The sequence below is a fragment of the Euprymna scolopes genome, chromosome 23, assembly GCF_053919585.1.
Source record: "Euprymna scolopes isolate OS-2025 chromosome 23, ASM5391958v1, whole genome shotgun sequence".
NCBI lineage: Eukaryota > Metazoa > Mollusca > Cephalopoda > Sepiida > Sepiolidae > Euprymna > Euprymna scolopes.
This window is the reverse complement of record NC_136504.1, coordinates 177,501-204,235: the sequence shown is the minus strand read 5'-3', so window position 1 is coordinate 204,235 and position 26,735 is coordinate 177,501. Positions and strand designations below refer to the sequence as shown.

The window sequence follows — 26,735 nt, the reverse complement described above, 5'->3', positions numbered from 1 at the left end:
TCCGCAACACAAAAAACACTATTCTTCAGTAGCAGCGTAGACTTTTTAACTCATTAATTAAAACGTCTATAAGAGACGAATTAAATTTTAGTTTTAAACTAAATTTACAAAGCCTGGGAGGATGGTATCTCGGGCATGAACAGAACGTTTTAATGATCCGAGCTTTTACTGGAGTCTTGCATCCTGTGATAATTCTCATAAAAAATAAAAATCAGATTCTATAGGTTTTAAGCGATTACATGTAAACAGCCTGAAAAAACAGGTGGCAAAAAAGAAAAAGTGCGAGATCACTTTTTCATATAGATTAATGTAAAGATAATCACCCACCTCCAAGCCACTCAGTAGTAATGATCATCCACTTCCGAATCAGATTGTTTTAAGGACTTATTTATTTATTTATTTATTTTAACTTTGACCATTTAACTTTTTGGACATCAAATTTTAAGTGTGTGTGTGTGTGTGTGGAAGGGGGACTTTATTTACCCGTTTCTTATTGCAATAAGGTTAGACATAAGGTCAGTTTATAGTGGAGAATCCAGAAAAACGATCGGGCATTTTGAATGGGAACAAAATTTGTCATTATCGAACACGTTAGCATTCCTCAGTAAGCCGGAACAATCACTCCCCCTCTCCTAAAGGAAGAGGTAATACTTGGAAAGATGGCATCCTAGGTTCGAACTTCCAACTTCACTGATATAATAAATGTGAAGCGCCCTCACCAGGAAATGCCAATAGATCCAAACATAACTAATTTGTACACGAGCGAGCCCCCCCCCCCCCCCGTGAGGGAGGTTAGATTTCCTACTTTAAACTTGACCTTGTTGTATCGTCACATCACGTATTGGTGGCGATGTGTGTAAATCGAGCACTGAATAATACCAGTGACGACCATAATGGAAGAATTTAGATGAGAGCGAAAAAAAAAAAGGGGGGGGGGCCCTCTAAAAATATAGTTAACCAACAAACAGCTACTTTATTTCGAAAGTAATTATTAAATAGTACTACTAATAGTAGCAGACACCAAAAAGGGTGGTTTCACGGATTTAGCAAGAATTGAGGTTGTGAGAGAGAAGCCTTCTGACCTGGTGTAAAAGATAGCAATTACCTACATTTTACTTGTTAAGTTGGGGTGGGGTATAACTAATTTTTAATTAGCGGGGGAGGGGTGTATGAATTAAAATTAGAAATAAAACATGATTTTTTTTAACTGGACGCAGCAGAGGTGTTTGTTTACTTTATTGTCAACAGCAGATGTTGACCGGGAACCTTTTTGTTTTTAGATTTAAAAGTTAAATTTAATTGTATTATTATCCTTTGATCATTAATAGAACAAATTTTTTATAAAGCCACAACTAATTTTGTTATGGAAATGTGAAAACATTACAATGTCCTATTTTTTTTAGATGTAAATAGCTTACAAAAAGCATGAAGAATTTGCTAAGAATTTTACAGCCAGGAATGAATTTATTCGACAGTTTAAATGCTTTCAAATTCATTTCAAACGATTACAACAAAGTAATTTTCTTTTCAATTATTAACAGATTAAAATGGCCGACATAATTACGAAGAAACCGAAATACATTTCGGTGGATTTAAATTCTTAATTAGTTTTTAAAGTATTTTTCAATGGCAAACCTGAGCGAAAATCACCCCTATATATTAGTGGTACTACTACAGTTTATCGTCGGAAATGAAGACGCCATTTTTTCGAGCACCTGTCGTCAGAACCAGGGGAGAAATCAGTATTTTAAACTATGACCGAAGCAGGAAATAAAAAAATAAAAAATTACTTCCAGAAAGAACTAATTACTACGTGCCCCGGCGTAGTATAAACACCCCCAACCTCCCCATGTTAAGAACGGCTTTCGAAGTTGGCAGTGTTTATTCTGAAAGCCGTTCTTAACATGGGAAGATTGGAGGTGTTTATGCTACGCTGGGGCCGGTCGTAATTAGTTCTTTCCGGAAGTAATTAATATCTAGTTTTTTTTTTTTTTGTTTTTTTTTTTTATGTTTCGGTCATAGTTTAAAATACCGATTTCTCCTTCTGATTCTGACGATAGGTGCCCGAAAAAAAAAAAAAATGGTGTCTTCATTTTTAGCGATAAACTGTAGTCCAATCAATAATAATCCACTGAAAAAAATTGCAAAAAAAAAAACAAAAAAAAAAAACGAAAGCCTTTCTTAACATGGGAAGGTTCGAGGTGTTTATTCCGAAAGCCGTTCTTAGGAGGAGTGCTCGTTCAGATCCGTCTTTTCAATTAGTAAACATAGTAAAAAAAAAAAAAAAAAAAAAAAAAAAACGGAGACGAGAACCAGACACAAGAAGTAGTTACAACTTAAAAAATAGTTTTAAAAAATGTAGCGTGTGTAAAAAAAGAAAAGGATAAAATGTTAGTTTTAAAAATCTAATTCACTTGCTATGTAGTCGTAGAAGTAGAGCATATCAATAGTATAGCATCGTGAAAACAGTAGTAGTAGGATAAAAAAAATCATGGTAATTTATACATCGTCCAAGAAGTAAATGTCAAACGAGTTATACTTTTTCTGTACTATTTAACATTTTTCATGCTCCCCCCCCCCCAATAATACAACTAATAAATAAAAAGTGTTAAGAAAAAATTTTTATGACTTAAAAAATCTTAAGTGATTTAAATTTTTTAAACAGTTTTCTGTAGTTTACATACTAAATAACATTTTTAAAAGCAATTTCTCGCTCATTCGTTTAAATTTTAAACTTAGAAATTTAAATCGAGAAATTTTGTTTGTAGCGAAATTTTTTTAAGTTATTATTTGGAATTCAACCTAATAAAAAGAAACAAAAAAAAAAAAAAATACAGAAAAATCTTTGATGCACGTACCCATCACGGAACGGAAATGTCATATTCCAAAAATACGTAAATTGATCAAGTAGTTTCATTTTTATGGAGAAAATTATTTTTAAAAACAATTTAAAGCGATTAATGTGAAATTATTAGCATGACAAAGCTGATCTCGCAAGTTTAGATTATTGTGGACTTATCTGCCTTTTTTTCACGATGAGACGAAACTGTCACTTTTTTGCTAATCATAAAATTTGATTTTCTTAGGTAAAAATAAAACTACTTGATCAGTTTACGTCATTTTTGGAATGAGATCTTCGTTCCGTGACGGGTACGTACATCTGTATTTAAAAAAAAAAAAAAAAAAAAATTAAATTGAATTTTAAATAGCCATTATTGTATTGTTCTAATCAGAAATGTAGTTTTTCTCTCAAAGACAAATTTAAAAATAATTGACAAAACGTGTTTTTAATTTGTATTATTCGGACTACTATTTTCATATTGATTATATCGACAACGCTTCGACCGTTGTAACCTTCGGCCTTCTTAATATGCATTTTTCGATTTTTAGAACCGGAACGGAATTTCGAACCGAGGTCGTCATTTAATCAAAGTTCACTTCATCACCGATATTCAGTTAGAATTGATAACCTACGTTATTCTTAGTGATTTCTTTTCCATAAAAAAGATTGTCACTTGTTAACAACCGCTGTTAACCATTGGGCCATATGTCTATGTGAACTATTCTACATCCGTGGATGAAATAAAGAATTCAGTTCGAAATTCTGTGCGGGTTTCCAAGTTTGAAACACACACAGACGACCAGTCGTTACATCGGCCGAAACGCTGTGAATATAGCTACCTACGATGAGAATAGTAGTTCGAAAGATGCAAATAATACTCCATTTAAAAAAAAAATCAGAAACAGAATTTAATTTGACAAAGTTTTAATCACTAAATAAAAAGACAAAACAAAATAATTTGGGGCAAATATTGTGGAGTCATCAGAATGCTTCGAAAATAATAGTCTCGAAAGAAAAATAAAATAAAGAAATTTAAAGAAATTAGTTCAGTTGCAACAAACTCCTGGGTTTAAAATTAGATAACCTTTTTTCGTTGTTAAATTAATTTATGCAAAAAAAAACAAAAAAAAAACTTAAGACATTAATTCATTATTAAAGGATTTTTTTTTTAGAGAATTCAGCAAATAGAAAAATATTCCCCAAATCAACTTTTTTTGGAATAGATCGGCAATATTAATAACACAACATAAAGTGTCGGAATGAAGCAAATTTATTTAATTTAAATACAGAAACGTTTAAGTAATAAATAATAACAAAAATTCACACTCAAAATCTGGTTTCATAGAACGGTTAGCATCGGGACGACAATCTGAGGTCAGAATTTATTTAAAAATAGTAGCAAGCAAAATGCTGTTTATGATAACAGATTAAAATATATTAGTTTGTAGAATTTATGACATTTTAGAATAGTATTCTTATACAGTGTCGTATATACATTTTATAATTTCCGTAACGAACAGTTTTACAATTGACCCTTAAATAAATAATAATAATAATGTATCTTCCCGGTGTGAATTTTTAATTTTAACTCTTCACCGCTCCAAATTTCCAGCATAAATTTTCAAATAAACTAGAAATTATATTTTTCTTCTGTATGTTTTTGTTGAGTGTCTATATGGATGGAATGCCCCGTTGGAATGGAAGAAAGTAAGAGAAGAAAATACGGATGCTGAAAACAAGAGGGGGAAAAAACAAACAAACAAGACCATAAAAATGGGTGGAATAAAAAACAACAACAAAAAACATTAAATAATCAATTGTTATAAAAGGACATACCGAAGGGCAACTCAAGTGCATTGTATGCTTCCTTTCTTGTCAAGGCCATTTATAGTAAAAAAAAAAAAAGTGTATGTTACAACAGAACCGCTAATTGTTTCCCTGCTGTTTTTGTTTAATTCTTTCGTTAAGTGATTATCCAAGTGTCACCTCCCGAGGAAAGGGAATAGCGGCGGCCATATTGACGGAAAAAGCATGTGAACGGATCACGTGGTCATCAGTAATTAAACCGACTCGAGTTATCTGCCCTTGTTCAACAACTCCATTCATTTTTGCCAAATTTTTTTGTTGTAATTTTAATGATTAAATTTTATAAAATATAGAACATTTCTTTTTCTTTTATCATAAAATTTACATTTTTGTCATATAATAAATATTCTGGCTGCTTCTTAAAAAAGAAGATAGTGGGTTAATTCCTATTTCACTCACCTTTCATTTAGAGTGAAATGGGTTTCACCATGAGTTTAGCAGCTTATTTATTATACTTACATCATGTTTTTTGTTGAAAATAAATAAAAAATAACATTAAAATCAGTAAGTTATAGTAAGTGTTATCATATGCTGAAATGAAAACTAGGCCGGAAAAAATATATGTAATCACCATCTTTATATAAAATGGTTTAGGAGTAATGACAAAACCATGCTGAAACCGATTTCACTCTATACAATTTAGACAGCTGATAGACTGGTGAATCAAGGCACACAGTTTATCAAAAAACATAAGTCGCAAAAGTAATCTTAGAATTTCCAATATCTCACAGTATTTGCATGCAACATTGTCAAACAGATGAGTTATGCTAAAATGATTTGACAAGGGAACGGTTCAGTTCTCGTTGTCAAAGTTAGATAATGCTGAAAAAAAAAGTGGTACAGAAGACACACAAGACTAAAATAAGGATAATATATGTATTAGATTGAACAACAATGAAGAAAAGTCTTGTAACGTTGCAGGAACAAACAAACAATAAATAAATAAAAATCTAAGTTGGCATTTTTATTTTTATTTTAACCAAAGCATTTATAACTATTACTCCTCCGTCTCAGGACCATCTTAAAAGTCTCTCATTTCTGCTCCACTTTACTTTCGGCCAGAAGCTGCAGCCTCCTCTGCTGCCAGTCGTCATGGGTTTGCTCCACTGGAAATGAGCATTGGAGGTTCAGAGGGTGTTTATCTGATGCGCAACAGATACTACACCTAAACTGCACAAGCAAATTAGGAGGCGAGGTGGAAAGTCCTGTACTGAAGGATAAAGCATTGAGGCCCCGACTAGTCATCGTCAGGGCTGACAGACTGCATGATGATGATGATGATGATGATGATGATGATGATGATGATGATGAGGAGGAGGAGGAGGAGGAGGAGGATGACATGCTGGCCATAGATAGCCATTTCTTATACGTCCATCTTTTTTTTACTGCACTCTTTCTTTCAACTGCCGGCCCATTCTCATCTTCACCTTACACATCCATCTCCTTCAACGCCAACTTTGTTTCTCCCTGACTACATGGTGTCCTTTTTTTTCTTTTTCTTCAAATGCAAGCCCGAGCACACTTGCCAATTTGCATATGCGTTCAAATGCTGCTCCTGCTGCTAATACAATCACTTGTCACCCATCCCCTGCTGCTGCAGCTGATATTTTCATATGCACTCATATGTGCTCTGCTACAGTTTTTGCAAAACTAATTGTGTTTGCGGCTTCAGAAGTTCAACCACAATAAAGCAAGTTCTTTTATATCCAAGAAAATAGACAACAATCAGAATGTTCAGATTTAGGTAGTTTTGTTCAAATTAAGGAGGAGAGGCCAAGATTATAAATCTGCATTGTTAACCACTGTGCCACTGTCACCACCCTGTTGTTGTTGGAACTGTTTTTGTTGTTTTATTTATTGTTGTAAAGTTGCTTGAAGCACTTAAGTTAATTCCAAAATCTGTTTCATGTGTTTTAACGTATCCTTGAGAAAAATATATTACTCCAATTTATATAAACAATAACTTTTCTAAGTACAAACAAGAGGAAGGGGAAAGTTCTTATTTTATGTAAAAATTGAATAAAAAACATCTTTTTTATACGTTCCTTATTAAGTTAAAAAAAAAAACTGGAGAAAAAAATTTACTCCCTTTCTGTAAGTAATGATAAGTCTTTCTAACGTTCTTCTTTATTTATTTTTTTGTTTAACTTGGGTCGTTTTGAATAGTTTGTTATTAGACTTTTTTCTACACTTGTGAGTTTCTTTTGAATTTCAAGTCATCACTGATATGATCCTGCGAAAGGAATATATATTGTTTAAAGTAGCTAAATGGTCTTGCTTCAGTTCGAGTAATAAATCTACTAAGTTACTGTATGAAATGAGTGTTGTATTCACAGCTGGTGTTCCTAGCATGAAGATTGTGTATCTTTCAACATCTCTCCCAGGTATCTTCACCAGTCAGTACTTATGGCTTAACTAGTCAATCAGAATCTTGCTAGGAGGAAAGATCTGGGTTTACTCATATTGATCACACCATTCTGTAACATTTATAGTCTTTAGCTTTCTCATAATTAATGTTATAAATTAAATGCAAATTAACTGAAGCGATAGATCTTCCCAATTTATTGAAAATATAAAATTATAACAAATAGTAAAATAAATGAAAGAACACATGGAATGGCAGCTTTTAGTAAATTTGCCTTTTTCTGATCTGGGATTATTATCTTCTTTCTTCTTGTCAATAATAAAAATTAAGATTTTCATTCTTTATAGCAGCAGTATTCGCCTACATTCAATTAAGTGACATCTCAAAACCAAGTAATTTTACCGACGACAATCCACACACATACAAACAACATTAGCTGCATGATTTCCCCCAAAACGATCTCTCCTCAAGCAAAAATGCCACTTCTTTTAGTCAACTCAGTTGTTTAGTTCAAAAAGCTTATTCAGCAGATCACAATCTGTGATCACTAGAAAATGGTAAGCACTATCAAGTGTGATGTTTATCTACAACCTATGCCAATTGCTGCTCACTTTTAATTTTCCTTTCTCCAAGTAGATTAGCGCTTGATCTATTGCTTGGCATTCCACACACGTTTATATAGCAGACTTAACTATTGCTTTTGCTGTTATTAGGTAAACTTCTGGTGAAATAATTGGTGCGTTGTATTCTCTATTGTTCACTGGTTTTGTGAATAGCTATGATTCAAGCTACGTCCAGCTCAGCTATGTGGATAGTATGGATCAGGAGTTTGGATCCACTTTTCTTCTTCATTGCCCCACTGTAGCACATGCGTTAATTGTTCAGTTATGATTTGAATTTATGCAACTAATGTTATGTCTACCAAGAACTTGTATTCCTTCACTAACTCTTTGAGTATGCTCAACCATCTTCTAATAGACATCTCACTAGCTGCTTTGTGTGAACTCCTGCTTTCCTAGTGCAAGTGTTTGATAACCAGTGGTAACTATATGCAGAGTCTGTTTTATGTACAATACTAGACAGTTAAGTTGGTGCCCTTCAACATGGCATCCAGTTTGGCTAAATTAATATGCTGGACATCGTTCTTACGTTGCAGTCAATAAATGTCCACCAACACTGTTTTTTACTTTTTCAATGTCTCCCTGATTGATAACATGTTGGCATTGACTCATACATCACTGGATTCACCTCTGTCTTATTTCAGTGCATCACAACTATTAACAGACTGAACACTTTAAGAAACCTTAGCCTTTCTTCCAGGTTGATATCACCAGTCGATTAGTAATCACTTTATTGAATTCCTGTGTGTACATCTTCCTTACTCACAAACCCGGAACATTGATTCTGACAAGATTATTTTCATATGTGGATCACTCCACTGACGCAATATGCACAGGAGGTACCTCAAAATGTCTCATCATATCCACTCTTACTGTCTTCTAAGATTGGATTCACTTGCATTTATCATTGTCTGCAAACAATACACGTCAGTTAATACCAAACACTGCATTCCATCAACATTGACGATAATCTCCACAAATGCCACATTTACATCTTGGCAGTGAAGAAGGCTGGCATTGATGTCTAATTTCCTGGTTCATTTCTCAAACAGTCCGGAGTCTAGTATCCAACATTGCTACTAATGTAGCAATGTATTCCACGTCTTTGGCAATTTCTCACTATATGACATTTTCCACTGCACCTGTAGCAGGTTACATTAGTCTATGGCCGTTTTTGATAGAAATTTCAACTTTACTTGTGGGCTGGATGCTCGATTGTGACCACCCAATGACTTTGGACCAAAATCGTTTTCAGCACTGTTGCTCTCACTATCAGGTCTTCCATAGTCATTGTCTCTATTTTTTGGCACCTGTTAGAACCCAATCGAAATGGCATCAGAGAAATCCACAACAAACGTCAGTTTGGCAAGCTTTTCAAGACCAAACTCCATCAAATCAACTATCTGATATTGTTCATGTAAATATCCAACTACTTGTCAATCCATTTAGATGATGCACTGGGAACAAGCTCCTCACATCATTTACCTTCTGAAGTCTCACCATAAACTTCAATTTGTTCAGCTATGTCACCATATCCTCAACACACCATATTAATCGATAAACATACTTTCATCATAGTAACTGCCGAGAAAGTTTGAAAGAACACACAGAATACCAGCTCTCAATATATTCAGCCTTTTCTGCTGCCGGATTATTTTCTTTTTTCTCTTCACCAACAAAAGATTACACATTCATTCTTAATAGCAGCAGCAGTACTTGCCCCAGTTCAACTAAGTAGAAGCTCAAAAGAAAATAAACGTGGCTGATGACAATCCAAACACATACAAACATCCCATCTCAAAAGATCTCTATCTGGGGCAAATAATTTTACTCATTTTATTTAGGTAATTTGAATCGCCAAAAGCACGAAATCAAATGTTTCCTGATTTACTCCCAACTGCGGTGAAACAAAAATGTAGGAGGCAAAAAAAAAAAAATAAATGTTCTGTCAGCAACAGTACAACTTCAAAATAGTCAATATCGCCCACCTCCAGAAGAGAGGGAATTCCTGTCCGTGATAACCGTGGTAAAAGAAGACACACTCCAATCGCCAGAAACACCCACACACACAATTTGCAGGACATTGCCGACTCGTCTCTAGCCTCTTGCTTTTATAGTGGCCGGGAATTATCCATTTGCATAATCACATGAGAAAGAAACGTGATTTTCCGAGAGTTGCATGGGATAAACGCTAATAAAAACCCCTGGACGCCATCTTGGAATTCTCTTTTCCCCCCAACCGGTGACACAACAGACGTACCCGAGGTAAGCTCTTTTTCCCCTCATTTTAGTTATTGCTACTTCTGCTACACTCCCCCCTGATCTCATGATCACAAACGGGGCAGGGGGGCAGTCGTCTTTGTCTGGTACTTCTCCGAAGAACCGGAGGCAGCACTTCCTCCCTGCCATCCTCCTCATCGCCATTATTGCCACCAGTCTGCACCATAGGCGGTGTTTCACAATCAGGGCAGGGGGGCAGTATTCGTCTCTGTCGGGTACTCCTTCGTAGAGGCAAGGCGGGTGGTCCTTCCTCCGCTTCTTCAGTATGTACATTATATGGCTCAAAATCCTCTCCGTCGTCCTGCATCATACTCTCTGTCTTTTCAGAAGACATCATACTGTCTGAGTCTCCCTCTTCCTCCGATGTAACAACATAATGGCGAGGGTGCAAATCCTTCACGTGACGAGGCACACCGTCCACCAAAATGGACTGAGGGCTGATCACCTTGGTCACCTCACCTTTGCCGAACCTCGTGGTACATCGATTTTGCGGTCTTTTGACCCATACGCGATCTCCAACCTGGTAAAAGCTGTTCTTGGGACCTGGGGACGCAGTTGCGAGATTGGTCTCCTTTACTCGAACTTCGTATTGATAAATCCTGTTGGCAGGCGCAATGGAGGGAGATGTGTCGTCTCTTGGTGTGATGTTATACCAGTAGACAGCCTCCTGTATGGGACAACACATTCTAGCCGCTATTCGTTTCACTGTACGGTGACATCGCTCCGCTATGCCATTCCCGGCTGAAGCGTATGCACAACGGAATCACAAGTGAACTCCCCATTTACGTGCAAATGCTTGGAACATATTGCTGCAGAAAGCTGTGTCATTGTCTAAAAGGAGTTCATGCGGCGCGCCACGCTCGAGGAACACTACCTCCAACTGATGAATCATGCTTGCCGAGTCCTGCCTTGCCAATTTCCTCCAAATGGAGAAACGCGATGGACCACAGTCTGTTAAAGTTAAAAAATGGAAGGTGCCATAATGCGTGATATCCATTCCAATTCTCTGCCAATTCTCGTTAACTTCCAGCTTTCCCTTTTCCCACCTGACTGGCGCTGGGTCAATGGACTGACATTCCTCGCATTTCTGTATGACCGTTCTGACAGTTGCTTTTGTCGTGGTTGGACATCTTCTCCTGACAAAGTAGGTAGTGCGTCGCACCCCCGGATGTCCACTATCTTTGTGAATAGCCATTATTTGACTCTCATCCAGCTCGTCTGTGTGGACCGCGCCTATCACTGGGTCAAGACCGTTTTTCTTTTTCATTGCCTCAAACCACCGCTGTGGCACTCGTGTCAGTCGGTCAACAATGTTTTGTGCTGATGGAACCAGCGTCACATCCACTGTCAGCCCGTACTCTTTCACGAGCTCCTTAAGAGTGCTTAATCGCCTCCTAATAAGCATCTCGCTTGCTGCTTTGGTGCATACTCGCGCCTTTCCAGTTAGCGTGTCCGAGACCCAATGGTATACGCAAACAGAATCTGTTTTTATGTGTAGCACCTTGCTCTGCCACTGGAGAGCCAAATTGATGCCTTTCAATACGGCATCCAGTTCAGCCAAGTTGATATGTTGAGAGTCATCTTCAGGTCGCAGCCAACATGCATCTTCCAACACAGTTTCACACATCTCCAAGGCTGCCCCAATTGCTAGGGAGCTAGCATCGACCCATACATTCAGCTCTTTTCCGTCCACACACCAATTTCCCTGTGCCGGATCGTTCTGCTGCGCAGATTTTAAGGTTTCGAACATCATACGATGTAGTACGGTGTCCCTTGCTTCATCATCCCAGCCCTTCGTTACCGAACTTACTCTCCTTCTGAGTATTCCGCAAGCCACACGAAGCCAACCGCACACCGGAAAGTGCCCGACAAGTCGACCACACAGGGAAAAGATTGTTCGTCGCATAACAATACTGGGAGCCTCCGGAATTGCATTTCCTCGCTTCCACCGCAGTTCATTGCGTTCCATCCTGACTGCCAATCCCAGCACCCGTGCACCGTCCTTCAACTGCTCCGGGTCCTTGCACTCCAACCCGAACTGCGCGAGGTGTTCTCTCACACGGGTCGCGGGCACCACGTCTTCATTGACAAAAATGTCATCAATGTAAGCAGATGCTGCGGGGCTTATAACATCTTTCTGAGATAGTACTTCGCTGACAATTGCTCTCATTATCAAGGGAGCCACATTCAAACCAAACCCCAGACGGGTCAGACAGTATTTTTTCCCATCGATTTCCACAGTCTGGTATGGCCACAGTGTCTCATGGACCCGGACTTGTAGGTATGCTCTTCTGAGGTCCAGTAGAGACACGTTAGCACCTTTTTGTCTCCACTCACGCAGCTTAGCCGCACAAACATCTGCGTTGGCCGTAAATGCGTCTACGTAATGATTTAGCTCCCGGTAGTCCATCACCGGGCGCACTTTGGCTTTGTTCTGCTGTATCACAGCCATCAGGGGAATTAGACCTTTGGGGGGTCCCAATTTATCCTCTGGGTATGGCACGAGCCAACCATTATCTATCCAGGTGTGGAGCTCCTGCGTGTATTCTTCACGAATTTCTGCTGGCACTGGGTACTCTGACACTCGATTATGCAGCCTTTCAGGGGGGTGGTCCACAGACCATTTCCACGATGCGGTCCACATTCGGTTTTGATGGTCAAAGGTAGCAGTGAAATCTGGTTCATCGATAGAGATGGCTGCGCATTTAATACTTTTCCTGGCGCCCAGCCACACTGATCCTGTAGGCTTGACAACGACACCTCCTAGAGGTTTTATGGCGTTGATCCCTAGAAGCAAGTCAAATCCCAGTGGCTTGCCATGCACCACCAACACATCGACTCTGGCAGACACACCTTCATCAGTGGATACAGAGACCGTTCCAACACTGCAGCACGCATGGGACATTCCACCAATTGTGTTAACATTTACGTTTGTTTTTCTCCAAGACCGGCACCGGTCTGCATGTAAAATTGTCCTGGAGCATCCTGTATCAATAAGCGCCAAACATCGTGTCCCGTCAACATGGCTGCTTATCACCGGGAGCGTCGTGTTCACATCTTGGTTGGGAAGGAGACTGGTGCTTATGCGTCCTCCCCTTGCTCGTTTCCCGAGCAGTTCCGAGCCCAATGTCCACTCTCACCACAACGGTAACACCGTGTTCCACGTTTTCGACAGTCCCTTGCAAGGTGGCCTTTAACATTGCATTTGAAACAGGTCACGTTAACAGGATTATTCTGGGCCCTGTTGTTGGGTGAGCGTGTGGCCGCAACCACATCCTGATTTTGTTCGCCAGTCGTCGTCAAAATTCTCGCTCTCGACATTAGCTCCCCCATGGTCAGGGCTTTGATGTTTGGCACCTGTTGAAGAGCAATTGAGATGGTGTCAGGGAATCCAGTGACAAAAATTAATTTTGTGAGTCTCTCTAAGCTTTCTCCTGTGAATCCGGCCAATCCAAACAACTGCCTGATTTTGTTGGCGTACACATCCACACGTTCACCAGCCCATCTAACCATAGTTATTTTTCTATATGCTGCAAACGCGTCATCAGTAAATGCCTCCTTTAATCGAGCCTCAATCTGGTCTATTTTCTTTTGATCGTCCTCCTCCATTTCCATGTAGAGGGCCAGCGCATCGCCTTCCAGGTATAAAGGTAGTAGACTCGCTACGTCATCCACCTGCTGAAGTTGTGCGACAAGTCTCACTTTTTTCAGCCACGCTACAACGTCTCCCTCGCCAGAGAACGGCTTGATAATATCACTGCTTATCCGCATCTTCGCCATATTCGGGCCGAAATAGCTTGAAACAAAAATGTAGTAGGCAAAAAAAAAAAATAAATGTTCTGTCAGCAACAGTACAACTTCAAAATAGTCAATATCGCCCACCTCCAGAAGAGAGGAAATTCCTGTCCGTGATAACCGTGGTAAAAGAAGACACACTCCAATCGCCAGAAACACCCACACACACAATTTGCAGGACACTACCGACTCGTCTCTAGCCTCCTGCTTTTATAGTGGCCGGGAATTATCCATTTGCATAATCACATGAGAAAGAAACGTGATTTTCCGAGAGTTGCATGGGGTAAACGCTAATAAAAACCCCTGGACGCCATCTTGGAATTCTCTTTTCCCCCCAACCGGTGACACAACAGACGTACCCGAGGTAAGCTCTTTTTCCCCTCATTTTAGTTATTGCTACTTCTGCTACATGCGGCCATTATTTCCTTGCAGTAGGTGCATGCCAATTACAGCTGCTTATTCTTTGGCTTATCCAATAAATTATGGCAAAGAATAAAGACCATGATTGGCATCGTACATGCCAGCATTAAGCAGAGAAACAAACTAAGGAATTTTTTGTGCCTTTCATGTCTGTGATGGATGCGAAGATCCTGAATCCAGATTGAGAAATAATGTGAATCTTAAAGGTTTAATTCTAATGATTTCAAAGGTAGATTAAATCTAAACAGTTTAGAGAGCTCAGAACAGAAGACTTTGTTGGTTTGTTTATGTTGAAAGAACGGGTGAGCATTCTCGGGTCAGTAGATGTAGAATAGTCAAGGAAGCAGGTTCTGTTCATAGAGAAAGGCCAACAGAAACATGGAAGGAAGTGATAAAAATGGACTTAAGACAAACCACAAAACGGTGCACATAAACATTTTGAGTGGTTGTGATTTATGCAGACACCTGGTGGACAATAGTAATATTATCATGTAACGAGTAAAAATTCAAATAAATCAATAAAATAATTAAAATAAAATTACAAACTACTTGTTTCTTGTTAAAATGGACCAAAATTATACGAGTTTCTATCTATTGAATTATCTAAAAAAATAATGAAACCTTTTCTTTAATGCAAGATTATACTAAAGGTGCTCAAATTTGGTGTGTGTGTGTGTGTGTGTGTGTGCATGTGTATGGTATATTGATAAATAGATATATGAGACGAGTGAACATGAAAAGATTTTAGCTTATATGAGCTACTCTCTTTCTTACTCCCTTTGTTTTGCTTACTCTTTCCTCTTCTTTATTTTTCGCTGCTCCCACTTCTTGGACCAAACATAAATGGGACACTTTGCTCTCTGCCCATACAATCACCACATGAGGTCTCGAAAAAGAAACAAAAAAAAACATTTGATCACCTGTAGGTATGAACTCGAGAATTCTGAACCAATGACAAGGACTTTTATGCATTTTCATGTACTAGAGTCTCTAGAAGTCAGCTGGTTTCAGTTGAAATATCACAAAATAATCACATAGTAATTTTTTCGGACTGACACTCCCACGTTACTGTTACTCTGTAGAGATGAGAAAACATACGACAATCACAGCAACATTAACAGCAACAACAACAATGTGCTCAATAAAGGCAGAGGTCTCACCAAAGAACTATCACCTGCACTGAAGATCCCTTGATGCTCTTTTTACAATTATAATCAATGGAAAAGGTAAAGGCACATATACACACATACACAAAATTGAACGAAAAAAAAACATGCATACTTTTTGTTAAAAAAAGAAAAATTGTGTGTTTTTTCTTTCTTTAAACATTTTACAAATAAAAACATGGTCATTAACAATGTTTTTTTTTTTTTTTAAAGTTTAACATATTTCAAACTGATATAAATGATTGCACAACAAAAATAATTAAATTAAGACAAATATTATTTTTCTTATTTCGAATTATTTAATCGAGTAAAAATTCCATTTTTTACTTGATTACTAAATTAAATAAGTTATTCTAGCAAATTACTTACATTATTAATGATCGTTTTGGTAACCCCCCCCCCCAAACAAGTCTTGTCGACCTAAAGCCACAACCATTGTCTGTCTGTATTTCATCCAAATCAAGATCATCAGCAAATATACCCATCTCAGAGATAATTTCATCAATGAGGTCATTTATGAATACTAGGAATAATAAAGGTCCATGGATATAGAATAAATAAACCCATCCAAACAAGAAGACAGGATATCATAAGTGTTAACAAGAAGGAAAAGTCTTGCCAGATTGTAGATTTTGCCATTCCAGTAGACCACAGAGTGAAGAGCAAAGAGATGGAGAAGCGAAGCAAATACACCTAACTGACCAGAGGGCACAAAGAGATCTGAAAAATGAATAAAGTCACGATAATACCACTAATAGTACAAGCACTAGGAAAAATACCAAAAAACTTTTAAAAATGAATGGGAGAGATTGGATTCAGAGAGATGGTTGAGAAAATGCAATGGATTACAATAATGAAAACTGCAGAAATATTAATATTGAATGCTGAGACACATGAACTACAGGCACAAACTGGACATACAAAAACAGCTACAGAGATAAAAGACAAAGAAACATCACATAGAATCATATAAAAACTGAAACGTTATGATTTTAATTTTTTTTTTTGTGTGTGTGCGCGTGCGCGTGTGTGTGTGTGTGTGTGTGTGTGTGTGTGTGTGTGACTATAAACTCGCACCACACCAAATAAGTAAGGATCAAGGAGGATGGAAATACCGAGGAGAGAAAGCCCTAACCAGACCTTCACTGGTTAAGTGCAAAGAGGACTAGGACCTTGGGGAGGCTTATTGCCACCCAAATTATAGTGAAGACCAATGGTTGCTGCTAACAAGAAATCAATGGCCAGCGGACATTGCGATAAAGCAAATTTTTTTGCAAAGGTTATTGAAAAAGGTGGAGGGTACTGGAAATCTGGAGAGACTTGTTGTCACTCAGATTCCTGAAGAACACTGTAAGTTGTTCTTAAAGAGTGTGTGACTACTCCTAGTGATTTAATAATAATAATAATAATAATAATAATAATAATAATAATAATAATAATTATAATAATAGATTAACACCTTTAGCTAAATCACTCCCCTGAAATAAGATTCTACTACTTCCTCACTCAATTGCTAGTAGAAAACAAAGACACCGACTATCAAACGCATAGCGTTTATAGATTCCATTTTCTTCATCGACACACAAGTTACTAAAATAGTAATTAAGAAAAGATGATAACTTCATTTAACTTCTGTCTAATCTACAAAATAAACAGAATGTTCTATTTTACTCTGATTTAATTAATGAAATAATCATTAATCAAGGATAACTCTATTTGACGGCTAAGGGGAAATAACTTTATATACCTGTTTAAACAAGGTGGAATAACTCTGCTACACTCTTGTTTAATGTAACCCTATTGTTACTATTGTTCAACTATGATTAACACGGATCATAAATAGCTTCTGCCTAATGTCGATTAAACAAGAGTTGGTGCTAATGCTCTATTTTTTAAATCGTATTTCCAAGTTTAATTAAAGTTTTATGATATGTTTTTATTCAATTGTAAGGTTAAAGTACAGAATAGGTACAAAACACCCCCTCCCCATGTTAAGAATGGCTTTTAAAATAATAACATTATTATTTCAGCACGGATCAATAAGTGCATAAGTACCCAAGAGTTTAATAGCTTTATTTGACTGTTGCTTCGCGTAGATTAAACAAATAAATAACTGACTGTTGATCACATACATTAAATTAAAGAGAAAATAAACGATCGTTCATATTATCTTACTGAAACGTGATCGGCATAAATAGAAACCATTCCACTAAAATCACGGAACCCTGCGACGTCGTAGAATATTGCCCTGTTACGAGGATAGTCATTTTCTGTTTCAGTTCTCAAAGAAATTGGCGAGAGATTTATAAAACTGACCCAAAAGTGATAGTATTTTTTCTCCCTGAAAGGTGAAAATATTATTTTACAATTAGACACGTGTAATTAAAAGGGAATATCTTTTGCCGGCAAAGCTTTATTTTTTTATTTAAAATTTTTTATTTTTATATTTTTAATTATTAAAAACAAAACAAAACAAAACAAGAAAACAATCCAAAGTTTGGTTTAAAAAGTTTTATTATCGCGATATAATAATATAAGTTGTATATATATATATATATATATATATATATATATATATATATATATATATATATATATATATATATATATATATACACACACACACAAATGCATGAAGTCCCGTTCCATGAAAATGTTTTAAACCAAACTTTATATATATATATATATATATATATATATATATATATATATATATATATATATATATATATATATATATATATATATATATATATATATATATATAAAGTTTGGTTTAAAACATTTTCTTGTCGCGATAATTGTTTAAAGAGTCAATATGTACGAACTGAACTGCGATGGTGAAGGTCAAAACAGTATCGAGGAAAAGGTGTCTTTTTTTTTCTTTTTTCGCAGTGAAGTCGGTCAGGGTACATATTCCCTACTTAGTCCCATTTTTTTTTACTACTGAAAACCATAACTTTAGTAAAGCTGTGTGTTTTTTGTTTAAACAAAATAATACATTTCTACTAATATTAAAATAAAAATAATAGGCTCATTATATTCCGTGATAATTGTTTGATAAAGATTGAAAATTTCATTAAAATCGGTTAATTTTCTGATTTTTGGTAAATTTTTAAGTAAAGGGAGGAGGAGGGGGTCAAAATGTTTATACATTTTGAGCACTGGCTATTCATTTTCCAAGTACCTTTGTACTTTATTCTGTGGCGTCAGCAGGTCTCATGACTTTAGCGGAACGGCCTTCTATTTACGTAGACTACACTCGAGTAGGTTAATGTGCGTGATCACCTGGAAATAACTATTTGACTCTCGGTTAAATAAAGCGGATATCCGTTTATATTCAGTTTTCAGTACAAGGAGAATAACTCTAGTTGATCTCTGTTTAATATAAGGGAAATAACTATTTCATAGTTTGTCTTAAACAAGGGGGACCAATGCGTACTGTCTTAAGTACAATGAAAGCATTTGAAGAGGAGGTTAATAAAAAGATTATCAATATTCGCGAAAACGAAAATAATAATAATAATAATATAAACTAGCAGACCGACCGATGTTGCCCGGTCGTAAAATACGCATAAATATTATATTTTAATCCATGTGAATTTCGTATTTATTATTATAGAGCCAATCTCTATTGATAATCACACAACATACAGTAATGATTTCACAAGTTATATAAAAAATGACTTCAGTACTATCCGTAAGCGACTTTCAGCATACGCAAAAGAAGCAGCGGGCTTAATGTTTTATTGTTACTTACCCTGTCAAGGTTGTGCTGTCACTCCACACACACACACACACACACACACACACACACACACACACACACACACACACACACACACACACACACACACGTGCGCGTGCAAATAAACGAACATTTATTCATTTAAATTTCCCCGTGCATTTTGCACAAAAATAAGTTCTTCCAGCAACGACATAATTTCAAATACGTCCACACGCTTTTCTCACAATAACAAAAGTAAAATGAACACATTTCTGGCAGACGTAGTTGAAGACACTATCATGTGACACAAGTGACCAATGGGAAAATTTAGAAGATTGTCTTTTTAACGCTTTTCCAAAAAACCAAAATATCAGCAGTAGCAATCTTGTTTTGGATCCAGTCCAACTCCTCCCAACGACCTGTTTTTATAGTGTCCGGGCATGCCTCATTAGCAGGTGTGTCATGTAACCATGCGAGAAATGTGCAAGATTGCGGGCTTTAAAAAGACCACTGACTCCATCTTGGATCATTTGATTTTTCTTTTTTCTTAGCCCACAGTACAGAAGAACGTCTCCAATGTAAGTGTTGATTATTTATTTATCGTTTGTACAGCCACACAGAACACAAACATTGAAAGGCAAAGGCCATCATCCCTATACAGGCCGAATGTGTGATCTGGGAATTTTTTGTTTAGAGTCTTTAGTAGGAATAGGTCCACCAAGTCACAGATATCTACACTATTGTAGGGCCCCATTGCCACATCAAATGGGTCTTCCTGATTTGATTTTTTTTACCCAGGCCTTCCCTTCATAGAATAAGAGAGGTTGTCTAGCATGCATAATTTCTATTTCTAGATTGCTAATGTTTTTGTATTTTGATGCAAAACTCAATGCTTTTTCTAATGTGTCTTTTGTAATGGAGGGGTAAAAATCTGCAATGTCTAGTTGAGTGAATTTGCATCTATGTGGATCGGTTATATTATTAAACCATTTTAACACTGATTGTGTGTTACTCCATAGATTGAGGTTGGTTTTACTTTATATATTGTTGACAATTTCTTTTATTATTGCTTTACTGGCTAATCCTATTTCACTTTTAGCTGGGTTTATAAGTCTATAAGATGGTTTATTGGTGAAATTTTCTTTATGATCTTTTAAAGTTACAAAGGCTTTTCTCTTTGCTAAGCGGTTTGCTCTATATTCTGTGTCTAATTTCGTAGCTACTTCTGTGGCCTCTATGTTTATAGATCTGTATGTTTCTTTCTTTGCTACTTGGTATTTATCATTAATGAAGTTTAATGTTAGTCATGTTTTCTTTGTTTTATCCATTCTATATAAATATTTGATCTTATCGGAGAATACTATTGTGTCGTTATTTCTTTTCAATCTCTTTATATCGTTAGCTAAAGTCTTTTAGAATTTGTTTGGCTTGTATGTGAATTCTAGTGCTGGAATAGTGTCTAACAAGTCCTTTTCAAATTTATCTAATTCGTCTATTTTTCCCGGGTATTTAATTGATTTCAAACAAAAGTAGTTTTTTTCTATCTTCTCCTGGTTGCTCACCTCATTTAAGATTTTCTATCTCATTCTCTTGATAACCTCTTCAATTTTTGTCAGGAGTATTCTCGTGTATAGCTGGCTACTGGGGGTTGGGATGTTCTTATTGGAGTACTCCAAGGTGCATTTTTCCATTTTTTTCCTTTTCTTTTGCTAAGTTGTGTAAGCCGGAGATTCTTCTGTATTGTGGGTTTCCTTCTCTAGAGTGTTCGACCGCCGGGCTGTCAGTATATATATATATATATATATATATATATATATATATATATATATATATATATATATATATATATATATATATATATATATATATGTTGGAATCAGGAGCCCAGTGATTGAAACCCATTTCCCTACTATGGAGTTATGCGATGAAAATTCGCTAACATTGCAAGATGTATATCCTGATTTTTTAGTGAATTTTTAAGTAAAGGGAGGGGTCAAAATATTTATACATTTTGAGCATCAGCTATTCATTTTGCACGTACCTAATATTTAAATAAAACAATTAAAATAATTCTGTTACTATAAACCATAAATAACATAGAACTAATTATTAAAATAGATTTTCTGTCATATGTAAATGAGCTTACTGCTATAATATAGATTACCTTTGAATAAATAGTATATATAGGGCTGATGAAATAAAAGTGTATAAAGTCCGTTTACAGTATTAAAGTTAATTTGTGAAACAGTGTACCTGTTGTATGTATTAATCAAATTGTGAACAAACAGACAGACAGGAAAACCACTTTATTATAATAGATATATATGTATATATCTTTTTTCCAGTTTAGTTGACAACTAATTATTTTTGCCGCCTTGTTTTATTTTCTCCAGTTCCATTTCTAATATAGTCGCCATATTCTGAAAAAGGAAATATACAAAAATATTAAACATAAATTATGTTTGTACTGTTCTTATGTAAAGGTAAATGATATACTAGACTACCCATGACCCGTTGGGTCAATATATGTTATAGCTAGCTATGGAATAGTGAGTATACAGAATTAATGTATAAACGTGCAAAAATTAAATGCACACATGTGCAAGAACAAACATGGCGACGAGTGAAAACAATATGCAATTTCACACACATGCACAAAAATTGAATGCATGCACACACAAAAACAAACACGGCGACCAGCAAAAACAATACGGAATACATTGGATAATAAAGCTTTTAATATCATTAACCTTAGATTAAATGAAAAATCTATTATAGAAGAGGGATGTAATCCGTTGAAAAAAATAAGAAACAAAAAAAAAAAACGAAAAGGAAAAACAAAAGGAGAGAGTGTGCATTGTACAGGTCCACCCTAGTTTTTTTTTTTTTTATGTGTGTGTATGTGTGTGTTAACAGCCTTAAAAATATCAGGAAATAATAGTTAACTGATTAAGTAATATTTAATGGTGAGACCTTTTCAAAGCAAATCTTAAAAAGATGAAAACTCCCCGCCCCCACACGTTTTGAAGTGTTTCTACGTATTTTTAAAATGTTTGGAACTTATGAACCCACCCCAATTCCTCTTCCTGCCCCCACTCTGCCACCAAACTTGATAAAAATGCTAACAATTGCATGTCTCGCTACGTCGCCAAGAAGTGGAGTCTCATTTTATTTTAAATTTATATAGGAAAGTGATCCTCCATGCTAAAATGTTAAATTTTAATTATTTAAAAAAATATTCCATTTTTTTATATTATCTTTAAAGGCGTTTGAAACGTATTAGCCCCCCTCCCCCAAGTAGATTTTGATTCTTTTTTTTAGGAAGTAAACTATGCTGGGTTGGATCATAAAAAAAACCCAAATAATTTTTTAAATATGTAAATTGATAAAGTATTTTTCTTTTTACATTAGAAAAACATATTTGCTTTGTTATTCTTTTGTTTTAAAACAATTCCAACTTGCAATGTTTATGTAAAAATGTTTTATAAAAATAAAATAATCATAAATAAATAATTTTTGCCACAAAAAACATAACTTTTTTAAAATCAAATTCTGGTTTTAATCATGCACAATTTGGTAAAGAAATTATTTTTAAAAATATGTAGGTTCACATGAACAATCGGCACCCCCTTACAATTTTTTCCTTTTTTTTTCAACTATTTTTGCAGATTATTGGGCACTAAACTACTAGATTATAAAACAAATTGAATAAAATCAATATTTAATGATTTAGAAGGGGGTTCAGTTTGGCATACAACGTTCTAGTAAATCGATCCCTCATTTTAAGAACCAATTTACAGCCCCGATTTGACGTTGGCTCCTTCAGCCCCCACTCTCCACCATCATTATTATTTTGTTTTCTTTTCTTTTTGTGACTTTTCACTTTAAGAAAAGTTCAATCTGTCCCCCACCTCCATCATTATTTTTTATTTTGTCTATGCGTTGGTTCTTAAAGGGTAAAATGAAACATGTTTAAAATAAAAAGTGATTTTGAGATTATATTGTCTTTTATTGTCTTGAGAAAACATTTTATAAAACTCAGGAAGCCCCCAGAGCATCACTGCAAGCACTAAATAAAATTAAGGAGGCTCTACTAAAAGCACTACTAAAACCAAGTTTATACCTCCCATCCTTGAAGAGAAAATATTTTTACAGTAAAGCCTGAAAAAAATAAATCGTCAAAATCCACAGGAGCGCTACTAAAAGCAGTAAATATGATTATAGTTATATATTGTATATATATATTTAATCGTTTTTTTTTTTTTACTCAATAGGGTTAAATTGCATTTATTTGTAAGGAAAACGCGTTAAAATAAGTGGAAACAAAAATAAATTTGTTAAACTTGAGTATGCTTTGAATAGCAGTAGTGGCTTTTAATACCGGACTTAAGACAGGGCGGCCATGAAATAAGTAAGCAGATGAATTTTTTCAAACAGGAAGTCACAAATTGGATGGACGGTTTAAACGCTAAAGCAAGCAAGACGATTTGAGTTTTATAATTATACTAGCAGGACCTGTTAACCAGCGTTGCCTGGTAGTAGCATATCACCCTCCCCCATATAAAAAATTTAAGTCCGGCTGTTGTTGTTGTCCAACCTCCAACCTCCTCATTTTAAAAATGGCTTTCGGAATGGAAATTCCCAGCTTCCCTATGTTAAGAATGGCTTTCAGAATAAACACCCCATTTTGTGAGTGGGGTGGGATTGTAAAAAAGTTAGCCTGAAATATAACTTTGATAATCGCTGTCAGGATTCCCACGCGCAAATACTATGAACCAACAAAAACATTTGATGGTTGCAGTGTCGATCAGCCTGTGTGAACTAATCTGGCGTACAGGGTATGGTTCAAGTCATGGTTATTTATGTTAGCAAGACTGGAGTTTAGTTGGAAAAATACTCTCAAACCCTCCATCACTTAAAAGGAATTAAATTCCTGTAGTCTCCTGTATCTTACCATGTAAATATGTAAACGGTATTTCAGAAAGTGACAGTTTTAAATAAGCCCCAAAAAAGAAACAATATGTAAACTTTTTTAAATTTTAATCCCAGACAACAGAAACAGAATTGTTTTTTTTCATAATTTTGAAAGCAATATTGTTCACAAACATTTTTCAACATATATACCTAAAAGAAAATAAAATTAGGAGAAATTAGGACAAAACAATTTATTTAGCTTTGTGACCTATTTGCATTTAAAAATAAAAACATAGCATTTAATAATAGTTATTCCCCATTTGAGCCCTAGGTAAAAAAATTAAGCCCCCCCCCCGCCAAAAAATGAAAAAAGCAGCGAGTTCATGTGCGAGCACAAAGAAAAAAAATTAGCTGCAGTAACCAGGCTCGAACATGTAATTTTAAGAGGAAAAGGAGATGAAAAAAATTAAATGCTTTAGTCTACTGACCCACTGCAAACTTATGACATTACAGAACTTCAAAATAACGCCTATAAAACGTCCATATTGCTAGGCATGAATGACTCTGCAAACAACTTTCAAAGGTACATATCGCCAGGCGGTCGCAAAAGCTGACCCCTCCTTGCAAAAAACAGCCCAGTTGATGGTGAAAGAAAACGATGCCGATTTTTGTCAATGTTCGTTGCGTGTGTTGGAAGCTTTTCAAAGTATATAGATGGGGAAAATATGTTCAAACGAACTATTATATAGTAAAAAAAAATTTAAAACAATAAAGGAAAGAAAACAATTGGTTTATTTGTGGTTGTGGATTACTTTAGTATGGCTACGGTGTTGATGTTGCTCCTCTCTCTCACTCTCTTTCTCTCTATCTGTCTGTCTGTCTCTCTATCTCCTTATCTCTCTTTCCCCATCTATCTCCTTAAAATAGCAACGCATCGAAGCACACAAATTAGGAACTCGTGACTTCTGGAAAATCAACTACAGTGTAGTAAATAATGGGCAATCAACAATTCCTCCACTAACCAACAATCACGAGGTTGTTTGCTCAGCAACCGACAAGGCTAATATGCTTGCCAGATGGTTTGCCTCAAACTCCACACTGGACCCTTCCAACCACCTCCTGCCTGACTTTTCTTTGTGGACAGACGCCACGCTCGACGATCTAAAAATCACCCCTGCTCAGGTACATGCTATCATAAGAAATCTTGACACTTCAAAAGCATGTGGACCTGATCTCATCCAAGCTGTGCTATTAAAAAAGTGCTCAGCCAAAGTAGCTTCAGTTCTCTCCAAACTCTACAACAAATGCCTTAATGAATCATGCTTTCCAGGCTGTTGGAAAACTGCTTCTGTGGTACCAGTATTCAAGAATTCTGGCAAAAGAACTGACCCATCAAATTATCGCCCCATTAGCCTCCTCCCACTTTTCGCCAAAATATTTAAGACCATAATTAACCATGCTCTAGTCCGTCACCTTACAGATGCTAAACTTCTGAGTGACAAACAATATGGATTTAGACAAGCCCGTTCCACAGCAGACATCTTCACTGTAATCTCTGAACGTATATACCATTCATTGGACAAAGCAGGGGAGGGCAGAGCGGTAGCTCTAGATATATCAAAGGCTTTTGACAGGGCATGGCATGAGGATCTCCTCAGGAAAATTAAATCATACGGTATCACTGGTAGAATACTTAACATAATTAAATCCTTCTTAGATAAGAGAAAAATCCAGGTTGTCCTCGACAGTCGTACATCTAAGCAGTGTGATATAAATGTGGGAGTGCCTCAGGGGTCTATCCTTAGACCTCTATTGTTCCTAATATTTATTAATGACCTCCCCGACAAAACTGCCTCTGAGATGAGTATATATGCTGATGACACCACACTCTATAACAGGCATGAGGGGAAAACCAATGAACACATAACTAAAGAAATAGCAAAAACACTAGGGGATGACCTCCGATCTGTAGTGGAATGGGGACAAAAATGGATGGTCACATTCAATGCTGCTAAGACTAAACTGGTTTCCTTCAATAATTACAAGAAACCTTCTCTGCCACCAATAGCAATGGCCAGTGACTCCCTGTCTGAGGGTACATCTTTCAAACTGCTTGGTCTAACGTTCACAGGAAACATGAGTTGGAACAATTATATATAAAACATTGCCAGGGCTGCTGCGAAGAAGGTAGGCTCTCTCTACCATGCTAGAAATCTACTGACACCCAAAAGTATCCTGTACCTCTATAAGGCCACCATTCGCCCATGTATGGAGTATTACTGTCACATTTGGTCTGGCGCATCTGCTGCTAGTTTCTCTCTCTTAGACAAGGTTCAAAAGAGAGTCGCCAATCTGATAGGCCCTGAACTGGCATCTAAGCTTCAGCCTCTGTCCCATCGACGAAATGTTGCATCCCTCTGCCTGTTCTACAAGTATTTTAATGGTGAATGCTCTGACGAACTGCAGACACTTGTGCCCCCCACGACGTAGACACCCTCGACAAACCCAACAGGCAGCTAAATCCCACCCCCACACAGTAGAGATCCCTAGATGTAAAAGATCTTTCTATTCCAGTAGTTTCTTCCCCAGAACCGCTAGACTCTGGAATTCCATTCCAGGTCCCTGCTTCCCCAACTGTACTGACATACAGAAGTCCAAGTGTAACGTGAACCGACATCTTGCTGCTCAAATCCCAACATAGTGCCCCAGTAGTTGATGCCCCTGATAGTAGCCCCCTACA

The 26,735-nt window shown here is 36.4% G+C and overlaps 2 protein-coding genes across 6 annotated transcripts in view; both read right to left on the bottom strand.

Moving 5' to 3' along the window:
* The window catches only part of LOC145245715 (uncharacterized), a 341,671-nt gene extending 336,771 nt beyond the window's left edge, over window positions 1-4,900 (bottom strand). For 3 of the 5 annotated variants that reach the window (XM_080107250.1, XM_080107247.1, XM_080107249.1), the window contains exon 1: window positions 4,679-4,900. In XM_080107250.1, coding sequence (XP_079963376.1) covers window positions 4,679-4,727 — 49 coding nt within the window. In that variant the 5' untranslated portion in view covers window positions 4,728-4,900. The remainder of the gene's footprint in view (window positions 1-4,678) is intronic. The other 2 variants (XM_080107252.1, XM_080107251.1) reach the window with 2 other exon arrangements.
* Window positions 4,901-21,372: 16,472 nt separating this feature from the next.
* The window catches only part of LOC145245714 (fibronectin type 3 and ankyrin repeat domains protein 1-like), a 157,241-nt gene continuing 151,878 nt past the window's right edge, over window positions 21,373-26,735 (bottom strand). The window contains exon 10 of the mRNA XM_080107246.1: window positions 21,373-21,501. Coding sequence (XP_079963372.1) covers window positions 21,439-21,501 — 63 coding nt within the window. The 3' untranslated portion in view covers window positions 21,373-21,438. The remainder of the gene's footprint in view (window positions 21,502-26,735) is intronic.